A 19,241-nucleotide genomic window follows, 5' to 3' on the forward strand; every position below is an offset into this window, starting at 1 on the left:
ATCATAGTAGAAGGCTAAGTTATCACTAATCTTTAATGCTAAAAAAATTATCCTATTCAATTTAGTTTATGTTTATAAATAATAACTTTATCGGTTATAATTTGCAAATAAATACCTTGAAAAATTAGCACTGTATTTTAGATAGGATATCAAACTCTAAACACACAACATAAGACATCAATGGAATTTTATGTATATTCTTATTTTTTTTTTTTTAATTTAATTATTAAACAAGAGTATCTAATAAGTATTGATTAATAACCCCCATATAATGCATGATTCTTTTTTAGTCTGAAAAAAAATGATTCTACTTAAGGTCTAGACTGTTTTTAATAATATTGGTATTATCATATTTGTCACTGGATGCATTGTAGAGTTAAAAACTGATTACCAAAAATAATTATTAAAATTAAAAAACCTAGAAAAGAATAACATTAGTTTTATTGTCTTTCAAACATTAAGTATCTCATCATATACAGAAATTAGCTAAAGTTATTAAAAAAGTTTTTTTTATCGTTGACCTGTGTCATGATAGATAAATATGATTACACAAACTTCACTGAGAGAAAATTAATATTGAATATCTCAACAAGGTTATTGAAGTCATTTGAAGTAAGGTCAGGTTTGAATAAATTCTAACGAAAAAAAATACTGTGTGTATTCCTGAGAATTTGATGAGTTGAGAAAGGTTTAGTAAACAATGTAGTAAATTTTAATTCATTGCATAATACTTATATTGTAATATTAATTAACGTTAAGATTTTATTATTAATGAGAAATATAATATAATGGAAGAATAATATGAAAACAATTTAGATAAGGATTTGAATACATAAATGAAATTAAAGAAAAAAAAAACAAAGGCATAAGTTATGATGATTATGGAATTATTGGTGATTCTGAAATCATATAATATAATAAACTACTTTCGCTATGACCTTCTACGGTTGGGTAAACCTCTAGAGTAAAGCATATCCATTCGAGAATCTCTGAAATTTACGACTGTCTTTTTTGTATACATTGTTTTAACTTGGTAAATGATATAAAGAACAACAAGATCATAAGTTTACTTTTGATGGTCCTAGGGTTATTGCAAAATTACATGGGTTCTGCATTAAACTTTGCTCTAAAAATATCTTTTGAAATAAAAATTCAACAAAAAGTAGGGAATGAAGTAGACCCACTGAAAGAACTAACAATTTTTGCGATTTTTTTTTTATCTTTCTTTGTAACTCCAGACCCTCTTACCCCATTTTTTAGCTTTCTCTAGAGCCCTTTTAACACAGCCACGTGTCTATAGCACTACTGCAATACAACTGACGGGGATAGAGAACCAGATCAACATTAGGGGAAGGTCGCAGCCTTGTTTCCTTTGTTCAGGCACTCGAGAAAGAGATGTAGGGAGAAAAATCAAGATTAGAGAGATGTTGCTAAGACCTTGAGCTCTATTTTCTTTCTATTATTTAAAGCCTCTCATTTGAAAATGACTCTTTTTTTTTTCTTTTATTCATTTAAGCATCAATTTTTATTAATTAAATATTTAATGTCTATGTTTTTTGAAGATATTTTTATTATTTAAAATTATATTGTAGACCTGATGTTGAAAATTATATTGTTTCCGAGTCTAGACTCTTATTAGTTGCTATACCTAACATGCACTATGAAGAAATAATCAGCCGTGGTTGCTTGGAAACGGAAGCCACAACATGAAAATTAAAGGAATTTATGGTGCACCGACACTAGAAGAGAAAATTATTTATTAGAGACTGTCTAAGCCGAAAAATTGCTTTAAATTTTCAGCTTTGCAAATTCGGTTATTTTTTTGAAAAAATTTGATAATTATTAAACCCTTTTTACACTGATAAAAGAAATTTGTAATAGAAAAGGAGGCTTTTTAAATGTTAAACAATATTTTGTAACAGTTGAAAAATTGCTTTTTAACAATAATCTTTTATATCAGTATAGCCCAAGATTGAAAAAAAAAATTATGTTGATAATGAAATGAATTTAGGTATTCAAAAAAACGAAATTTAAAAATATAAAAATTTTTAAATAATAATAATAATTATTATTATTATTAATTATTTATTGTTACTATTGAAATTTCATCATTTTTGTTTACATCAAAATTCATGATTAAAATTTTTTTATAACAATTCCAATGAATTTTACACGTAAAGACTTTTTTGAAAATCATTTTGACATTTAAGGTCTTTTTTAACCAGTCCTACCCTGAGGCATGGTTATTTTTGTTACCTAAAAAAAACCCTCTGAATGTCAAGGTAAGTTATTTCACAAAAAATTTTTTGTTTCAAAATTTTTTCAAGTCTTTAATTAGTTAGATTACTTATTAACAACATTCACATATCCCAAGTCATTCTTTAATTAAATTCAATCGTAGTATTTAATATTAATAACTTGTTTTTTGTGGTGATTAACTGTGTAATCAAATCAGTAAAAAAAATTAATATATTCCATTATTATTGAAATTATCTATAATCTAATCATAAATCTTGAGTCTTTCTCACGTTTTTCCAACCAACGTTTCTTTTTTCTACAATATAAAACTAATTTAAACATCAAGCAACGTAATGCGAAAAAAAAACTCAGCATTTGAAGTGCTTCAGTGTAAATCTTCAGGGGGTATAACTCTCGATAATTCTGACAGGAAGATCTATCGGATCACGACAACGTTTAGAGGGTGTAGGAAAGCGTAAAGTAGAAAGGGTTGAACAGAAAGGGTAGTTGAAGGATCGATACTCTTGTCTGCTGGTCTTTCTCTTTGTTTTTTCATTCCGGTTATCCCCGACATGATGGTGATTATGAAAGATTGTCTGGGCATTGGGTCCAGTCGATTGCACAATCACATTAGCGATCGTTCGTCAAGGCGAAAAAATGCATAAAGCATACATGCAACATCGAGAAAAGCTTTATAAATATTCTTCACAGTGACTAAAGTAACTTCAAACGTCAGGATTGCGATTTAATCCGTGAGAATGCATAATAAAGCAGCTTTAAAGTAGCAAGGGGACATACACTTTGATATCGATTGTCTTTATTGTCATTCCCGAAATAATTTATTCATCTTGTTTGTATGTGACTACTAAAATACGACGTAAGTTTTAATCATTTGAAAAGTATTAGCTTTTTAATCTTTACTACACTGAGAAAAAATTTTTATTATACAAAAAAAAAATATCCGTTTAATCAATCCCGAATAAAACTAAATAGACCTAAAAGAGGCCCAAAAAAAACCCGATACAGACCCAATTAAAGCCTAATCTTAACTCGAAAGTATTTTCTAGGCCCACAACACGCCCAAAAATATTTTTGGGCCTGAATTCGCTTCGTTGCGGGCCCAAAAAATTTTTTAAAATTGAATTGGATGCGTTGTAGGCCTAAAAAATAATTTGGGCACGAATGGAGCTTCTATTGGGCCTCACACAAAAAGTGATCATTTTTACTCGAGATAAACAGAATTTGAATTTTTTGTTTTTACATTATCACCTAATTGATAATGAAAATCTTTTAAAAAGATTACAATTTTTGTGCTCGAATTAGCCAAGTAATCTTTTATTTCAGAATTTCGATTATCCATTTCCTAAAAGAAATATTTTTGCCACTGATTAGTTATTATGTAATTTCTATCATGTTATCGACATCGTTATTTTTTTTCAAACAATACCTACACCAAGGACTGTACACAGATCATTTACATGATCGTAGAAAATTACAATTCTCGGAATTGCATTATATTCTCCTGTGGAACCAGTTAAAGTGGAGATTATTTAAATATACAAATAAAACAACTTGAAGTAAATGCACGTTACTGTGACCTAGTGCTTAATTACAGTTAAATGTTCTTGTAGCTACGAACTAAGATAATTTATAAATAATTTCAGGTCGTTAAGAAATTTGAATTAATAATGAAGGATTAAAATGATTATAAACTAGTCACTATTAAAAATGAATTGTTTAAAAATTAATTCATAATTAAAATTAAGTGTAACAAATTAAAAACACTAATTCATAATATAGATATAATTTTTGAAATGTTTGAATAATTATTTACATTATAACATCAAGTGAAATGTCTGTCTCAATTAATTTTCCATCAAATTGAGTGTATTTATTTCTTATACAGCAAAGCATATTTCATTTTGTCATTTTTAATTAAAGTCAATCGATTTATTACTCCAATTTGAAACTTTTTAATCAAGAAATGATTTGTGTTATTTAATTCTCATAAATATTCATCTAATATGAAATCAATAACAGCACACACAGTTTTTTTTTACATTGAAAAAATAATTGTTTACTGGTGTGATGAAAACTAGAGTTTTAAAATCACTTTATTGATTATTTTTTTGGAGTTGTAAAATTTTTGTTGAAAATACCTTTATACCTGTATTCATTGTTGTCTTCTTCTTTGACTTTGATATAGTTTGAGTGAGTGTTACTTCGCGGGGAAAGGAGCTGCATTGGTTTTACCGCCCAATGAGAGAGCCAGACCATCAAGAAGGGTATCAGCAGCAGGATGTGACATTCAGCAGCATCTGCAGTCCATGTTTTACCTGCTCAGACCTGAGGAGACCCTAAAAATGGTGAGTAGATATCAAGGGGAACAAAAGTCAACAAAAAAATTGTATATTGATTATAAAAATGTTCGTTGAGAAATATTTCATCTAAAATCATAATCAAAAGTAATTTTGAAAATCATTAATTTCACTCACTAGTACAAAGATAGAAAATAAAACTACTAGGAATTCCTTTGGTTTTATTTATGCGACTTAGAATGCACTTTATTGATGGTCATTGACTTTACATAGTTCTTTTGTAGTTTGGATTCTTTTCAGATTACTCTGAATATAAATTTAGACATTTGTCGCAATAACTTACTCCACAGGATTCTCTGCTAGAGAGAAATATCTTATTGTTTAGAAGACTAAATTATTAAACTTCCTGGCTATCCTGATAATATTGAGCTGATTATTAATCATCACATCAGTACAAGAAAAAATGATTATTAAAATCATTTACAATTTATTCTCATTGTCTCCACAACAAATTGAAAATTATCTTCAATTCCACAGGTATAGCTACATCTTGGTAACAGACTGCGCCCTCTATCTCAAAAACGGTTGACCGTATGAAAAAATGTTAAAAACAAAATCAGTCGCAAATTTGGTGCTCGACAATTTTGATAATAGATGCTAACATCATTAGAGCAATAGAAATCGAGATAATCGCAAAAAACTGATTTTTGTGGCCTTTATGACCTTGAATAACTTACGATGCAGACACGAGATTTTATGAGACAATTTTTAGAGTGCTAAAATGAAGGTATATACGAGTTTCCAGCTTATTATGTCTCTCATTCTGAAGTTGACCAATTTTTTTCGCTCAAATAACTGTGTTGATAACTCATTATCAATCAAAGACTTAACACTCGTTGATGAGAGTTGTTTGGATATAATTACTTCAAGTGAAAGTGAAGTCTTATATTATTGACTGCTCTAAAAGTGTTTTGAAAAGTATTGAAAGGTATTCCACTTTGGATTCCATCATTTCACCAACTCTAATGTCATTTAGCTTTTTATTATCACATTAAATTAATGAATAAACTAAATTATATGTTTATTCAATTTCCCAATTTTCATACAGTTCATTTTGTGAGATACTATTTGATATCCGATTGTCTAAATTGGATCCTGTTCTGCATTAATGCGTTATTCTAGATGACAATACACTGTAGGTTGATATACTAATACAGACCAGTGTCCTATTACCATACTGGTTGGTTAAATTAGAACAGACATCTGATCAGAAATTTTTAAAAATTATCTAAAAATGTGTGAATAATAAGTGAAAAGATAAATGATAAAATGTAGCCAATGAACTTTTGTTTCAGTTCAGTTACCATGAAGTCTATTCATTTTTTATATGTCTAGATCAAAAGGTACTTTTTCTCATACATTTTCTAGTATTTAAATGACATTTTTTTCTCAGAAACTTTTTCCTAATTTCTTTGTTTTTTCTTTTAAGAGCTTGCTTTTCTTTCTGACAGTTAAACTACATAATAAAATGACAATAAAAAAATAAATAGATACATATTTCTATCATGTTGAAGAGAGTGGACTGACTTTTCTAGTAATTTTAGACAAACTTTCATTCGTTCTTTCTTGACGATGCGCATTGCTCTGTGACAGGATTACAGTTGCGACACTTTCACAAGAATAAGTGGTCATTCTGTCATCTATTCACTGGTTGGTTTTATTTCAAATATTCTATACCTTCACTCATATTTGTTTTCTCGACAAGTGTTAGGTACTCAAGAGAAATTACTTTTAACTTGTAGCACAAATAAAAAAGAACTGAAAACAGAGAAACATGACACAAGTAAAAAGAAATCATTAGAGTTGTAGGTATATATAATATAAATATCATTTTCTGTTTAAAGTGCAGTCTCATCAATAATTCACTTTCATTGAAATAACAAAGATTGTCTTCTCCAAAAAGACTTTCACATGGATAAGAATAGACATCACTAAATCTTTCTGGAATCCAACATCCAACATTTGCACTATTGCACATAGATCCAAGCTGGTGGCCTCATTTTCAAGAGCTACAGGTACACAGATCTAAAACCACAGCAACCTTCTTTGCCCTTCTATCTCCATTTCACGAGAGGAGTCAGATCGATACTCGATATTCCATGACATTTCACTATTTTATGTACAATACCATCTTGTTTCTAGTTTACAGTTGATACTTACTCAGTTAAATCTTCTAGAAAAATGTTTGTATTCAATTTATTTTCATCAAATACAGTTTGAACTCTAGGTATTCTCAAAAAAATTATAAATAATAGTATTTTTTAAATAAATAATGAATGAACTCATGTTATTTTGCTTGCTTGTTGAATGAAAAAAATGAAATCAAGGCAAGTTGAACAATGATTATTGGTATTTATAATTTCATTACATGAAATCATCATCCTATAAGTAAACACGATGATTCGATCGGAATATATAGATAATTTTAGTCTCAATGCCGAGTAGATAGATAAAAAGCAACGTTTTTGTATGAATTCTTGATAGAATAAAGCTTTCAATGAGTGTTAAGAGTAAAAATTGGGTCGATTCATTGAATTTTCATGAGTTTAAAGAAAACCTTAGCACAAAAGATTGGCCAGTTGTTGGTTGGTAGTATCAGGACTTTTTGTCGCAAGTTCATCTTCGCACGTTTCTTATTGGTAAGAGCCCGGTTGGACCGGTTGGCCTCAGTCGAACGTTGGACTCTACTCTCAAGCTCGTCCTAGACCGGCCGCTCCCTCCTATGCACTCATCGGTTGTCTTTTATAGGCTTTACGGCTCCCATTAGACTCTTCAGCTTTCCCGACTCATCCGAGGATGCGTAACGCGGCTGCGCTCGTCATATACGTCCTGCTTGTGTGTTTGTACTGGTTGCAAACCATCCGCGAAACCCGGTAAGTCGATAGAAGCTGAAGTGAAAGAGCGAGTCAAGAGGAACGACCGTCTGGAGATGTTATCTTACAGACTAAGCGAGTTATGCCCCAAGCATCAAAGTTGCCACGAGTGCCAAGTCATGATCTACCTCGGAAATATCAAGAGATGTTACATACACCTTTTTAGCGTCCAGTCTTCTTTCATATCACTCCCATTGCCATGTTGGATGTTCAACAGAACACGTGGGTGCGTTCGCGGAAACACTTCCGTATTGATGCCAACCCAGACGACATGGATTTATGTATTGAATGATGTAGGCGTGACCTCGTTGATTCGATAGAAAATAATCTCGCAGCTGCAGATTTTATACATTCGATTTCATTTCATCCTAATTTTGTTGAAACAAAGGAATATTTATGACCTAGGTCTATCATGTTTTGGCATTCATTTTTACCCTTGAAATGATGATGGAATTTTTATGATGGAAACTGGAAAAATGCTATCACTGAGAAAATTATTTAGTAAATTTGACTATTAGGATTAGAGAAAAATTTATTTTTAAAATCTAGTAAAAATTATTAAAGAAAGTAGTAGAAAGTACTATTTTAGTTGATAAAATTACAAAAAAAAATGGTAGACTACATAAAATTTGTAGGCATTTAAAAAATCAAGTAGAATTAATGAAATATTTCTCTTAATGGACATAAATCGATATATATTCATATAAATTATTATCAAAAAATAAATTTTAATTAATAATAAATAAAATTAATTATCCTTTTATTCAGCAATATTATATCATTTTTTTTGTAATCATGATCGATTATGTTTTTTTATTATCTAATGACTCTTCTTCTCCATCATTAATAAGTAATTAATTATTAGTTTCCAATAATTCATTAATAAAAAAAATTTCCATAATAACTCGATTGAAAGATTAATGAATACAGACAAAGATAATATCAAGATTTCATCAAATTTATTTCCAACTTTTAACTTCAAAGTTTTTTTTATACCCATCTAACTAAAGATTCATCAAGGTATTTTTTAATATAATTAATATGGAGGTTATAGATGTAAATGACTTCTGATGATTTTAAGCATGCAATGGATAAAAAATATTTAAGATCATTTTCATGTCAAATATTTTAAAAATGACAGACAGTATGTAGAAATTATGTAGGATTTTATTTCGTGATGTATCAGACTTTCTATCATAAAGGTCAATAGATGTTTGTGGTAAAGTCAGTTTTACTAAAAGTGCAACATGCTATTATTCGGCAGGTGTATTTAGAAAGAAGTCTTTAACAAACACTTTTTTATAATCTCCAAGAGAAAAAATTATTTCCTGTTTGTTATTTATATTTGTTGATGTTTTTCCAAGTTTTTTTTCGAAGGCATTAAAATAGATATTAAATAAGTGAATAAATACCTTTTAAACTTCACTGATGCACTATAATTCACCAAGACTTTTGCGTCTCTAATTCCATCAAACCATGTAATGCTAATTTTCCAATGAGAAATAGATCTCTTGTCTGGCTTTTCTTTCCAACTGTCCTTGTATCTCTATTCTAAATTCTGCAAATCATTGTAGGATGTAGATAAATAGGATTTCACTTTCTAAATAATACATTTTGTCGAAATTAAGTAGGATTATTATTATCACAAATTGTGTACATGTGGGCGATTACTTTCATCTTTACTCTTCTCTTATGTCTCGTATTATTCATGGAGGCGTTCATTTTACTTCCGATTCTGAGCTGAAAAAAAATAATATTTCAATACATTAACTTTGATGAGCTTTTTAATTAAGAATATCCTCATTATTTACATGATAATATAACACTTTATTATTAACAATCAAGTTTCAATTTTTTTTGTCGTTTAATTTGAAGAAAATCAAAGCATATTTTTAGGAATTTTTTTAGACAATATGAGTAATGGTGGTATATCTAAATAATTTCTATGTAATAATACACTATCTGAACGATATTTTCCTAAATTTTTATTGCAAAATATTAATAAATAAGCCGTTGGCGCCAAATCTCCGCAGATGTCTCGAAAATAGTGCATTTCACACCTAGGGAGGGAAAAATTGTTTTGTGATGTACGTTGTAACTCAAATCTAATGCACTAAAAATGAAAAAATATTCAAATCTCATTGTTTTGTCACAATTTGACAATTTCTACCAATGTTTCATTTTAATTGTTAGCAAATTGAAAATAGTTGTTGACTGAAGACAAACGTTACTAATTGAGAGCAGTTATTTTGGAATATGTATGAATGGTTATTTTATTAATATTTTGACATCGAGTAGCCTCTCGACGGCATAATTATCGAATAAAAAAGAATGCTTTGAGAGCGTTTCTATAGTCATTGTTCTGATGACACGTAAATATCTGGGCGTATGGAAAATAGGTCCTGCATTTAGTCACGAATAAAGCCACAAGGCGTAGGCAAGTTAATTAGCTATTTAAAAGGCTTAAATGCTTAGAGGTTACGAGGACTGAGGAATCATTGTCATGTCCCGCTTTACTTTTTAAGGAATAATTTAATAAGACAAGCGCTAATAGTAATTAATTTTTAGCTGATCAATAGATTAGATTAATTATGAGATGCTTTTTTTTTTTGCTATACCTTTCAAAGCCTTTCTTGAATGATAAGTCCATTTAGCGATGAAAGAAAAGGAAAGTTAAGCCAAAATATATAGAAGTGAGAGTATAAAAGATCTCGCGACTTGTTGTTAATTTATTTAATTACACCAAGTATCCGAACATTATATTGATGCCAGTTATGTTGGATGTCAGACACGATCAGTAGCCAGTCATTAATCGCAAGCGGGAAGTCGTTTGACTAGATGATTAACAACCCGTCGAATGTACGGTATAGAAAACTGCATCTGTTGGTTTCAAGAATACGCTGGTACACTCTTAGGATATTTACGTACACGGAGCATCGACTTTGGACTTTTTGCGATCATTGCACTCGCGGTAAAGCAAGTAAAAAAATATTTTTAAGCTTATTAATAATTAGATATTAATAAATAGAATCGTTTTTCAACAGATGATGTTTATTTTGTGGATTAAAACTTCAAAGAAAATTCATCTGGTACTTTTATTGGTCATCATATATTATTTAAACATCTAGAGCTCTCGCAGTTTTAGATAAAATTATAGTTATGTTACTTATTTTATTAACTTATTCTTTGCTTTTGAATGCTTATATACTGAAAGAGAAAAGATTAGTTGGATCAACTAAAATTTGGAGCTGAATACAAAGCTAGATTAACTAGGAATATTAGTTCGTAATTTTTTTTTATCCTTCGAATTAAAATTTAGTTCAATTAAGGGAATTTCCTCACCTACAAAATTTAGTTTAATACACTCAATTATTTTTTTATGTTTCAATATGATTAAATATATCAACTATTCACACTTTTTTTTAATTAAGAAAAACATGAAATGGAAATTGAAGTTATGGAAATCAAGTTTTTGTTATGAATAAGACTGAACCAATCTGATCTTGATACCTATCAGGAAAACCTCAGCAAAATATTATTCAGCTAGGAGAGTAAGAATATCTAAGAAATTATATGAATTATTTCTTATTTTTTAGTTAAAATGTTAATTTATGATGCCTAGTAATAATAAAAGGTATAGTTGTTCAATTATAACTCTTATTCTGTTCATGTCTGTGAAATAATATTTCTGGTATAATCTTTTTCATACACAATGATAAAAAATAATTTTAAAAACATATCGCAATTAGATGTTTATGTTTTATATAACACTTCATTATCGTTTCAAGTTATAATGAATATAACGGTTTATGGTTGAATGATGAATATTACTATCAGAAGTGTTGATAAGTATTAAGTAATTTCCAACAAGCAAAAATTTCTTTCTAGAGGAAATTAATAATAGATTAGAAGTGGTAATTTTACTGCAAGGTTTCTACAGTTGGGAATCATTTTTTTTATGTATTCCAAATTATTATAGTGAAACCAGCGGTGAAAATATGCTATTCATTAATTGTTTGGTATACTAAAAAATATATTTACCTGAAGACTTGATAGAAATGAAGGAAAAAATATTCTTATTAGAGAAATATTTCATCTTAGCTCACACAAAGCTGATCACCATAAATCAATCTTACCTCTATTGCAAAGTCAATTTCAATTTTTCAACATAATACTTTTGAAGCTTACATTTTCTTTATCTATTTAATAAATTATATAATTATTATAATGTAGATATTATAAATCTTGATGACTCATAAGTCTATTGAATTATGATAGATAATTTTGAACCAAGTGTTCATCCACTTCTACATCATTGGAGATTGGATTATCTTCTAGGTTATGAAATAGACCCTGAGGTGGTTGTTGATAATTATTATTTCAGGAAATATCTTTTCCTTGACTTATCCACCAATAACATGATGTTTCATGACATTTTTCCCAAGATATGGCGAAAAAAGTTTCTCAAATCCTGAAATCACTTTCAGTTTCCTTAATTTATAACTTTCAATGCGGAATTAGGAAATAGTTGAACAAAAACCGTGAGTAATAAATAAGTTTTACGGTCGATTAATAATAATCTTATGCTGTTTATCATGATACGAGATTTCCTCTCGACAACCGAAGGAAAGAGAAAGATAGATAGTTGGAGAAAAATAGTATAAACCAGGAAATCCTGTTGAATGAAAGTGTGTAGAATAATCGAATTGATGTAGGTATAATGTATACATACTTCCTGCGACATTTTTATGATTTTGCAGATGATGCATCTGTTTTCTAATGATGTGTAAACTATTTTCTTTTGTAGGCTGTGAAGCTTGAATCTGTACATCCGGGAAGAACACGTTACTTAGTGGTAGTGTCTTGTAATGGACGACAGGATGCCGAAGAGAGTTGTCTACTTGGTATCGACTGTCATGCAAAAGCAACTGTTGGGCTTGTCCTTCGGGTTCTAGCTGATACAGCTATAACACTTGATGGCGATGGGTGAGTCTATTTTTTTTCGTTGTTTCATTTCTTCCCCACCCATCAAGAAACAACTCCTGTTATCCTTATCACCATAATAAACTTATTAACAAACCTGCAATTTGATTAATCACTTGAAATTATTCATTAGCATTTTCATGTTTCAAGTTTAATCATGAATCAGATTCAAGATTGAGAAATAAGAACAGGCTATTGGTTTTTTCTGCAAATTTGTTATTGAGAAAACTCATAATATAGTTTCATAACATCATATATAACCTAATAATAATAATACATATTTAGGATATTTTAATTTATCTGTCATAAAATTTGCATTGGTTCAGCAAAGTATCAACGAGAAAGTATTGATAGCTGATTCATTACTAGCACTTATAAAAAGTGGGTTGAATAATAGTCTTCCTTTATCACTCTAATAGTTGTCATCTGTTAGACCAATCGATCAATCAATAAAGCATTGTTGAATGGTCTATGAGAGAAGTTATACTGATTAGGTATAATCAGATGTATTCCAATATTCTTCAATCTGATGCATACATTTGTATTGTAGCAGTGATGTATAGTAAAATTTATATTTATAACGTTAATTAAAACACGTCATTTTTTATGATGAAGAATCATCATCAGTGGAAATTAAGGTTTATTGTAGAATCCACATCAATACCTTTTATTTTGATGAATTCCTTTTTTTTATTCATAGCTTCTAAAATAATGAGATTAGAGTAAAAATAATGTATGTAAAAGTTGTTCTTCTTGGAACGAGGATTATTTCTTATTCAAACAATTTTTCTCTGTATCCCATAGTTTAGCTAAAAAACGCATTCAAACAATAAAATTGTTTATAACTTTTAAATGAGCCACTTAAAAAAAAAAATGACTTAAATATTTGGATTTAGCAAATTAATTCAAAGAAAGCCAAAGTTATTTTATTTACCTTTTAAAAAAAAAAATGCATACACCTTTTATGTCTGGCCCATGGATCATATGAATTCCAATGACCAATAATTCAATAATAATCAAGTTGTCAGAAACGTGACAAGTATTTTAGTCTTACATTGGCGTCATGAATTTTTTCAATGATCAAATTAATTATTAAAAATTGATATAACAAAAAAATTTCCTGACAAAGAAATAAAAGTGGATTCTATTGATGAATAAAAACAAAAAAAGGGTCAATAAATAAGAATAAGAATCATCAAGAGGCACTAGTGGCACAACGAGAGTAAAGAAAATGAATGCGCCGGTCACTTTGCGTTCCGCTTGATGTCAACGAACCCCAGGATGCTCCGTTTCTTCCATTCTTCAGCATCGTCATGGTTTAGTTGTGTATATACATGGCTGATGCCTCACTCACCATCCATCCTATGCGTGTATAGACGTGTAAATGACTAGCACACACGTTTTTCTCTTCACTTCTGCGTTAGTATTCATCGATGCACCAGCATTCTTCAACGATGAAAATATTTTATGATTCTATAATACATTTGGAATTTTTTTTAAAAATTATTTCTCACCTTTATCGTTTATCATCATCTCTCACTACAAGCCCCTGACTGTTTTTTGTTCATTTTTATTATCTTTACGGGTTATAAAAATTAAAAAAGTAATTTTTATTTGTTTAAATTCATCCATACGGATCAAATAATCTCATATTTCTGTGAAAGTCTTATAGGTTTTATTATATACCAATGCGGTTCACTCTTTTATATTGTATCTATTCAATAGACGTATCACACAGCAGAATATTCGCAAGCTGGTTTATAACACGTGACCCCCGTGGAGTGCGCGCAATGCTTGGCATAACGCTCCTTTATGTAACGTGTGCGCGTGAGTTTGTAATTAGCCTGTGAGTCGATGCAACTGATGGCGTCGTAATTCAATGCAATCGTTAGTTATGTTAACTTCACATGTTAGAGAATCAATGAGTCTAATATATCTTGTTCCCATTCAGAGAGAAAAATTTGCTTTTTCAGTTATGAATTTTTTTTGCCTTTGAAATATTGGTTTATGATATGAAACAACTGGAGACTGTGCTAATATACACACCTACTTTCATATATTTCAAATGCATTCAGAAAAAAAAGTTATGTTATTTATTAATAAAAAATTTTTATACACAATATTTACTTTCATTAATTTTTGTTTATCAATAATTTTTATTAAAAAAAATTATTTAATGGGGAAGTAGAGTTAATTCGGAAGAAAAAAAGCATATTTTCAGGAATTTTTTTTAGACAATATGAGTAATGGTGGTATATCTAAATAATTTCTATGTAATAGTACACTATCTGAACGATATTTTCCTAAATTTTTATTGCAAAATATTAATAAATAAGCCGTTGGCGCCAAATCTCCGCAGATGTCTCGAAAATAGTGTATTTCACACCTAGGGAGGGAAAGTAGACTATTTTAAACTACATAATTTTACACATGGTTTAAGAAAATCTAATTGTGCAGTTAGAACTGAATATAATTTTTCATCTTACCTGTGTGGGGAATTCAATTTCTCTCGAATGGAAAAATGAACTTTCCGCGCGGGTATGACGAAAAAATTGTTTTGCGATGTACGCTGTGACTAAAAATCTAATGCGCCGATTCTTTTGCAATTTTGTACACAATTTTTACATATAAATTACCAGGTTACACTATCGAGTTTTTTTTAAATTATTTTTTATTTTATAATAACAAATGACCCGATTTTATTTTTAGTGAAAATCGCGTTTTTAACTTCAAAGTGCTACTAAAAATGGAAAAATCAAATTAACTCGTTCGAGTAAATATTTTTTTTTTTCATAAATATATATCTAGTGTTTGGAATGTTCAGATGTTGAGATAAAAAAAACTTGGTACTTGAGTAAATGTAAAAATATTTAATTATGAACAGTGAGTTATTGGAGCAAGTAAATGTTTATTTAATGTCTTTTGGAAGAATTTTCTTATTTTCCACTGAATTACTGAAATTTATTTATCAAATATTTTTCTTCGAATTGAATAAATAAATTTATAACTCATTCACGCGTTATTATACATTAAAATATTGATATTCTTATTCACAAATCAAGCAGAACAAATAGAGAAATTTTTTTAGATAAAAAAAACAAACGTTGCAAAAATCAAAGGATTTTATTGAAATAATATAAACTTGATGAAATAGTAGAAATTCAGGTTTAAACACACTACGAAATCAATTGCAAATGACTTTTTTATCATACCATAAAGGAAATTAGATTAAAGCCACAGAAAAGAGAGTTTCCATGGAGAGTGATGTAAAAAAAAAAACAAGAGAAATCAGTAAATAATTGAACATTGTAATAAAGTAATATTGTCTTACCTAATCAACAATGAAAAAACCTTTTCCTTAGGTCATTAAAGCACAATTTGTTGATTAGCCATTAAATAAAAAAACACCTACACACATGAATGATTCTTATTTCCGGTTTTACTTTCATCTGCTTTCAGAGGTTTCAGTGTGAGTGTATGCGGTCGTCAGCATATCTTCAAGCCTGTCTCCGTACAAGCAATGTGGTAAGTACTCGACAATTTATATTTACATAATCATAAAAATTATCCGGAAATGCAATCAATTACATCAACAATCTTATTTTATCATATCAATGTTTGTAACAGTACATTAATTTTATTTATCCACTTATATCTTACTTTAAAATTATTTATTTATATTATTTACTTAATTTTCATAAATAATTAATTTATTAATCAACTAAAAAATTAACTTGTTGATGAGTTTATTTATTTTTAAATCTCGATGATCGACCGAGCTTTTGATGGACTCAAAAGCCAGCTTCAGTATCCTATTTTTGGAGAAGCTTCTTTGGTAGGTAGCATGATGACGATGACCACTACCATCAGCACTACCACGTGGCTTCTTCATCTACAAGAGTGGGGTATTATACTACGAACCAACGCCCGCGCCATTTATGGGCGCGATAACGTTCAGGCCAATGTATTTGCAAGGTAGTTCATTATTTTGGGTACGAGGGTCAGAGGAGGTCATTAAGGAAAATCATTCTCTCATTTTAAAACTGTTTATAATGTTTTACACAGTTGGATTGATTCAGATATGAGTGAATAATTTCATTTCGTGGATGTATGTTCTAAATATGATGATGAGAAATTCACCTGGTATATTATAAATAAATGGAATAATTAAATAGAGTAATGAAGTGTTAAATGATCGGTCATATAAGCTTTAGAACCCACTGGCGAGATCGGTCGTTTATTTTAGCAATTCAATAATTGGAGCCAAGATATCCTATTAATTATCATCACTGTTAGTTGATTGTTATTGACTGAAACTCAACCAATTGATTCATATTGTTATTATGAATTTAATAACGATTATAATTACTTATAATTAATTATTATTATATTTAATTAGAAATTCAGTGGATATTTAAAACATTTATTTCGTGTTAAATTATGAACATTTCATTTTAGAATAACTTATTCTTATCAAGCATGTTTAATGCTTTAATTCAATAAAAAAAATGTCTCTATTTTCCTTGTAAAATATTTTAACTATTATAGACATTTAATTTTGTTTTCACAAACAATTTCTTTGCTTTTATAATCAGTCGATTTTATAGTATCTACAAATGCTTTTAAATATAACTATTCATTAAATTGAGCTCAATTATTCTTATAAAATGATAACCTAAAATTATTTGAACAAAGTCTAAGGTTAATATCAAGAAACATTTTCAATGTCACTAGGTGATATTTTTTTTCTAAAATAGATGATTTAGAATGGCAGTATAGGACATTGACAACATTTTAAGAGGTATTTAAATCAATTTCAATTGACCTTCAATTAATTAAAATAGTCTATACACAGTTTTATTCATTGGATTATAATCTGATCATGTGAATATTTGGTGTCTATTAAGAAGCCACATTTTGTTCAATTTAAATTGTCTTTTGTATTGCAAGCTCGATAAGTCTAGAAAATTAATTCCAGAGCAGTTGATCTGCACCTGAGCCCTGATGTATCCATTCATCAAACCGACAAATAATTATTTACAAACAAAACGAAATCCTACAACAAGGGCGAAAAACTAACTTAGCAAAGTCATCAACGTACTGACCATAAACTAAAAAATTTACGACTTGTTTTAAAATTATACATCAGAATCTTCTATTTATTTGATTGAATTAAAAACCTTTTTTTAAACTGAATTGTTAGTTTGTTTTGAATGATTAAAATTCACAATTTTATATTTGTGCTGAGTTAACATCTTTCCTGTGGGCGTCAATAGATTAATATCACCAAAAAATTCTACAACTGGTCATAAACAGTTTAAAATGACAACTCGATGAGCTGGAATCACTTCAAAAAAAACAGCTTAACGTTAGCAAAAAAAAAGAAAATAAATGTAGATACAATTTAGTACAAATCTGGACGGGCAGTGGGTCAGCCGGTTGTGAGTTCCATTCACCCAACAGTCACTCAGAGACATTGCGGCGACTATGACGACGTCTGGGAGAGAATATATAAGAACCCACGCTAGCAACGTCGATCGAAAGTTTCCTCAAAGGAGGTTACATGAGTAAAAAGAAGTTTGCAAAGAGCAGGTCTAAGTGTCTAGCATCATTTGACTCTATCCGGGTCACGAGTTAACGAGTGAATACATGATTATTTTCTTGGAACATCATCATGCAGTTGGAGAAGAAAGACGACGATGAATTTTGAAAAGAAATGATATGTCTAGAGGCAAGGTTAGCAAGGGTATACCGTTTTCTCATACATTTTTTTGCCCTCTGCCCTCTAGCTAATCCATTTTTGAATCTCTATTGTTGATTTAAAATTCGTATCAACTAAATCTTTATATTATGTTTATTTATTTTTAATCCTGGAAAAGAAACCAACTCTGCAAGGGAGTAAATTACCAATTTACAAAAATCGTACGAGTTGAACTTTAATTATCAAAAGTTATTTATTTATACAAATATTTTTCGATTAATTATTTACTGAGTTACCTATTAAATATTTAGGCATCAATGTAGGAACAATAACACTAGCCATCAATGTTTCTTTAACCAATTTTTTGAAAAATGAGCAAAACTGCATGTTCAAATAGAGTCAATATATTGAACTTCAAATCAATATCAATTTCTAAATCAGAACAATATTTTTAGTGCAAAAAAACTCATTGAAAAATTTGGTCTAAAATAAGTTAGTTTAAATTAAAATCTCAGAATGAATGTCTTCTCTTTGATAGCTTCATTAGTTCCTACATGAATAGCAGACCAGCAATTACATTAGAGAACACTACAAGTTGTCAAGCTGTCAAATGGTGAAAATTTTATTTCCGATAATTAAAAAAGTTTGCACAGGTGCATAAAACGCCTAGTAAAACACCTACATCATCCTACGAAAAAAGCACCAACTCCCCAAGTCTATATATGGATCCCTTGTACATTCGTCACTCTTCGTTCAAACACCCCTACTTTTCTTCACTAACAGACTTGTCGATTCCTACGCTCGAATCTATATACTATTCTTAAAAAGTTATTCAAACGTGCATGCAAGCAGTTAAGTAAACTCGTGAGCTACAAGTTAAGTGTGTTATTTCATTTTTCTGCTCTGATACCATCAACTTTACATTCATAAAAATACCATCAAAAAACTCAAATAAAAATTTATTACAATACCACTGACCTTTGATGTTGTTATTACATTAAAATCAGTTCAATAGTGCTGTTGAAAGTGTCTAAAAGTGAAGAAAGTATGAGAACAAAAAAAAAAGAT

The 19,241-nt window shown here is 29.3% G+C and overlaps 1 protein-coding gene across 4 annotated transcripts in view; it reads left to right on the forward strand.

The window, feature by feature from the left end:
- Nucleotides 1-19,241, forward strand: part of ssh (Protein phosphatase Slingshot) — a 36,090-nt gene that overhangs the window by 7,693 nt on the left and 9,156 nt on the right. For all 4 annotated transcript variants that reach the window (XM_035080405.1, XM_035080404.1, XM_035080406.1 and 1 more), the window contains 3 exons: nucleotides 4,445-4,604; nucleotides 12,297-12,475; nucleotides 15,932-15,997. In XM_035080405.1, coding sequence (XP_034936296.1) covers nucleotides 4,445-4,604; nucleotides 12,297-12,475; nucleotides 15,932-15,997 — 405 coding nt within the window. The remainder of the gene's footprint in view (nucleotides 1-4,444; nucleotides 4,605-12,296; nucleotides 12,476-15,931; nucleotides 15,998-19,241) is intronic.

The sequence above is a fragment of the Chelonus insularis genome, unplaced genomic scaffold, assembly GCF_013357705.1.
Source record: "Chelonus insularis isolate UGA/USDA-ARS -01 unplaced genomic scaffold, ASM1335770v1 contig_279_pilon, whole genome shotgun sequence".
NCBI lineage: Eukaryota > Metazoa > Arthropoda > Insecta > Hymenoptera > Braconidae > Chelonus > Chelonus insularis.